Raw genomic sequence first — 3,433 nt, 5'->3', positions numbered from 1 at the left:
ATTAATTATGTGTTGGTACAACAAGGATACCATTGTATTGTGAAAGATATGATTGGTTAATTTTAGCACGATTGATAAATGCAGGAACCATATATTTCAGGAATGATATCAAATCATATATGACAAAATGCTCATGACCGTTGGATCACCCAAATGATACCCATGCTATCTTTAGTATCAGATCGTATAAATCATGGTTTTTAATATAAAAATAAAATTGATTGTACTATAAAAAAAACATAACACATAAAACAAACATAGTAGAATAAATTAATTGACGACCTAATTTTGTTCAATCTATACCTTTTACATGGTGTATGTGATTGAAAATTAGAATTACGTCCAATAACCTGTCTGGGTGATGGGTCGCAGTGGCGTTGGCAGTAGCACGCGGAGTCAGTAATTGACACTGGGGGAGCTATTTTTTTATTTTAAAGAAACATATAAACTTTGATGGACTAAACCCTAAATTTATCTAGATGGGCTAAGTACTATTTATAGGATAAAGCTAAAGAGTTTTATGTAGTTCTTAGAATTTTAAAGGGGGTTTAGAGCAAGGTTAGTCAATCATTGGATCTGCCACCGGGTGGTTGTGGAAAAGAAATGGTATCATGCAGTTTTCTGGTAGTGATGAATATTGGTGACTAATAATAGACTATGTTAATTCGTGGTTGATCAGTTTACTGTTAAAATAAACTTGGCTAAAACGCATGACAATTAAAAAATATACCGGAACCAATTGTCATGTTATTTAATAATGGTAAAAAACGACAAGAATTGAAATCAGTATATATGAAATTACTTATTATCGAGCATGCCGTTACGGCACGGGCTATATTCTAGTATCTTTTCAAAGATACTTTAGATCTGATTATCCGTTGATTGATATTTCGTCCATTCATGTCAGACTAGGTATCTTGTAGAGCCATAAAGGCTTTGTTTCTTTTTGCACCATGCTTTGTCTTTGAGCTATATTTTTCTTAGTAATCGAGCTAATCAATGTCGTGATGCTCAATTATTCTTTAAAAATATTATTTTATTCCACTATTAATTATTAGCTCAGTTTTCAATTTTGGCGTGTTGTTCACCTTCTTGGAATACCAAAAGTTTGGTATTTTTCATGGGTATTTTTTACTCACCATCAGTTTTGCACTTTTTGATTTGGAGTAGTGGGTTACCACTATACGTGTCTTTAATGCGTGTAGAGACTTGGGAGTAATTTTACTTTTTACCAGTTACAGCTCTTTCGGCCTTCTCACCTTTTACTTAGTATAAAAAGGGGAAAGAGAGGAGGAGATATGTTTACTTCCCTAGGGAACAACTTCTATAATTCATATTTTGTTTTTTCCAGATTTTTTGCTTAAATTTAAATATTTCTCTCCCCAGTTTCTTCTTTCCAGTCTAGCAATGAAATCTGTTCAACCTAATTATATCTCGTTCACTCAGTCAGAGCTTTCATTGGTAGATCCTCTCTATAAAAATCATCCCTTCCTATCTCATAATTCTTTTGTGATTCGTCGCCCAGAGCCCTACCATTCAGATCAAGAATGTTTTAGGGGGTGAGCTCACCTTAAATTTATCATTCTTCCTCTCTCGGCAATCATTCGTGAGTATCTTCTACTCATCGATTGTCCTCCAGGGCAGATAAATCAAAAGTTGTATTATTTCATGAGGGTGGTTATTGATCACAACCGTTCAGCTCCTCCTTCTGAGAAGATTACCGCTCTTGACGTTTTTCAGAGATATCCTCTGAATTCAAATGGGAAGAATTCTGATTTTCCTCTTCTCAAGTATATTTCCTTCGGGGTCTCCGGTCCACGCTCGGTATAGAGGAGAGCTTCCGCAAGAAAAAGTACAAGCTCCCAAAGTATGGGTCTAGACCGATTATTTTGATCGATGGTTGGGAGGGCGGGAGAGATTCTCCTTTAGAAGATTTGAAGTTGAGGCTTCTGTTTAATGAAGAGCCTCGCTCCTGTGAGTACTTTTGCCTTTCTTGAGGTCTTAATTTCTCCTTTGGGCATACTTTATTTTAGTTCGTTTTTCAAGTTATTTCTTTGCAGGTCCCTCTGATTTTTATATTTCAGAAGATGCTCGTCATTTATAATCGTCTTGGTCACCTCACTAGTTATAATGACCAGGTTCTTGATCGTACGATCGACTCCTTTCAGTACAGGGGACCTGAGCGTACGTCCACAAACATTCTTAGAGATATAATTAATTTCTTTGCATCTTCATCGTCATCTCGCTCTCGGGATAGGATTCCAGAAGATATGATATTTTAGTTTTTTTCGTAATTCAGCATTAATTTAGAATATGCCACGGTGCTTACCATCATACCCCATGTGTAACCAAGCGTTTGAGGAGATGCTTTGCTTCCAAGAAAACAACCAAGTTGGTTGTTAATTAAGTTTAAGCCCGAGTTGACCAATCTTCGGCCAGTTTTGTCCGACGATATTGTTGTGTCAGCTGAGGCCAAGATCAAAATTATATAAGAAAGTTGTGACCTCTTTGGAGGCAGAACTTGCCCTATCTAGGTCTTCCGCTGCTGTTGTTGGTACTGCTTTAGCAGTTGCATCTGATTCCTCCCTAGCAGGGACTTCTGATCCTTCTGGGTCGACTTCAGCTTCTCCTTTCATGGATTTTGTCTTATTCCAGGGTGCATCAGCTGATCCATCTAGCTCTGGTAAGGGTTAGGTCGTTATTCCTTATTCAGGTTGGACTTCTTGATTTCCTTTCATGTTAGGCATTAGTTCTCAACATTTGTTTTTCATTTGCAGTTACTTCAGCTCAAGTTCCAATTGAGAATGATGATTTCGAGGTCCTTAAGGAGGTTGGTCTACTTCCAATTCAGTCTGTATCCAGAGATCCCATGTCCCCAGTCATCGAGGAGGTTGAGATACAAGAAGTTTCTGTTGAACATCCATTTTTGATTCAGGGGGAGGCCACGGCTGAATCTCAGTCCTCCGACCCAGTTGTTGAAGCTGAAGTTCGAAGATCCGGTGGGGATCCACCTCCTTCGGGTATTTCGTTTGGTCGAGGTTCTCCTAGTTCTCCCATATCCGAAAGTAGCTCGGGTTCCGATGAAGAGGACGGTTTTAGTCCTGTCACATCTTTTCGTTTTTCGGGTTGAACTTTTCATTTTTCTTTTCTGTTCTCTACTTGTAAATATATATGAATATGTTAAAGGAATATATGTTTTGGAAAGATGATATTTTGTCGCATTTGCACTCTTTTGATTCATTCTCTTTTTTTCGAATTCTTTAAACGAATTTCAGGGTTTGGTATTAAGGAATTTATTAACTGAGTTCACCTATTTCCGGTGATTTGAGTTTTCTCTGCTCTGAACTGTCGAGCTATGATTTTATTTTGGATTCTCAAATCAAAACTTTGGATTGCTGACCTGACTTCAGATTCTAGCCTGTGCCTGTAGGAT

At 37.6% G+C, this 3,433-nt stretch overlaps 1 protein-coding gene across 3 annotated transcripts; it reads left to right on the top strand.

Moving 5' to 3' along the window:
* Positions 1 to 1,331: 1,331 nt before the first annotated feature.
* On the top strand, positions 1,332 to 3,206 carry LOC113274203. 3 transcript variants are annotated; one of them, XM_026523665.1, is made up of 3 exons: positions 1,332 to 1,974; positions 2,139 to 2,683; positions 2,778 to 3,206. In XM_026523665.1, exons 2-3 carry the CDS (start codon positions 2,635 to 2,637, stop codon positions 3,128 to 3,130), a joined length of 402 nt encoding a protein of 133 aa, XP_026379450.1. In that variant the 5' UTR covers positions 1,332 to 1,974; positions 2,139 to 2,634; the 3' UTR covers positions 3,131 to 3,206. The 3 variants fall into 3 exon arrangements, with proteins under 3 accessions (XP_026379450.1, XP_026379449.1, XP_026379451.1); XM_026523664.1 differs by having other exon boundaries at positions 2,061 to 2,683; XM_026523666.1 differs by having other exon boundaries at positions 1,332 to 2,184; positions 2,300 to 2,683.
* The last annotated feature ends 227 nt before the right edge of the window (positions 3,207 to 3,433 follow it).

This window comes from Papaver somniferum, chromosome 4 (genome assembly GCF_003573695.1).
Source record: "Papaver somniferum cultivar HN1 chromosome 4, ASM357369v1, whole genome shotgun sequence".
Taxonomy (NCBI): Eukaryota; Viridiplantae; Streptophyta; class Magnoliopsida; order Ranunculales; family Papaveraceae; genus Papaver; species Papaver somniferum.
This window is presented reverse-complemented; position numbering and strand designations above follow the sequence as displayed.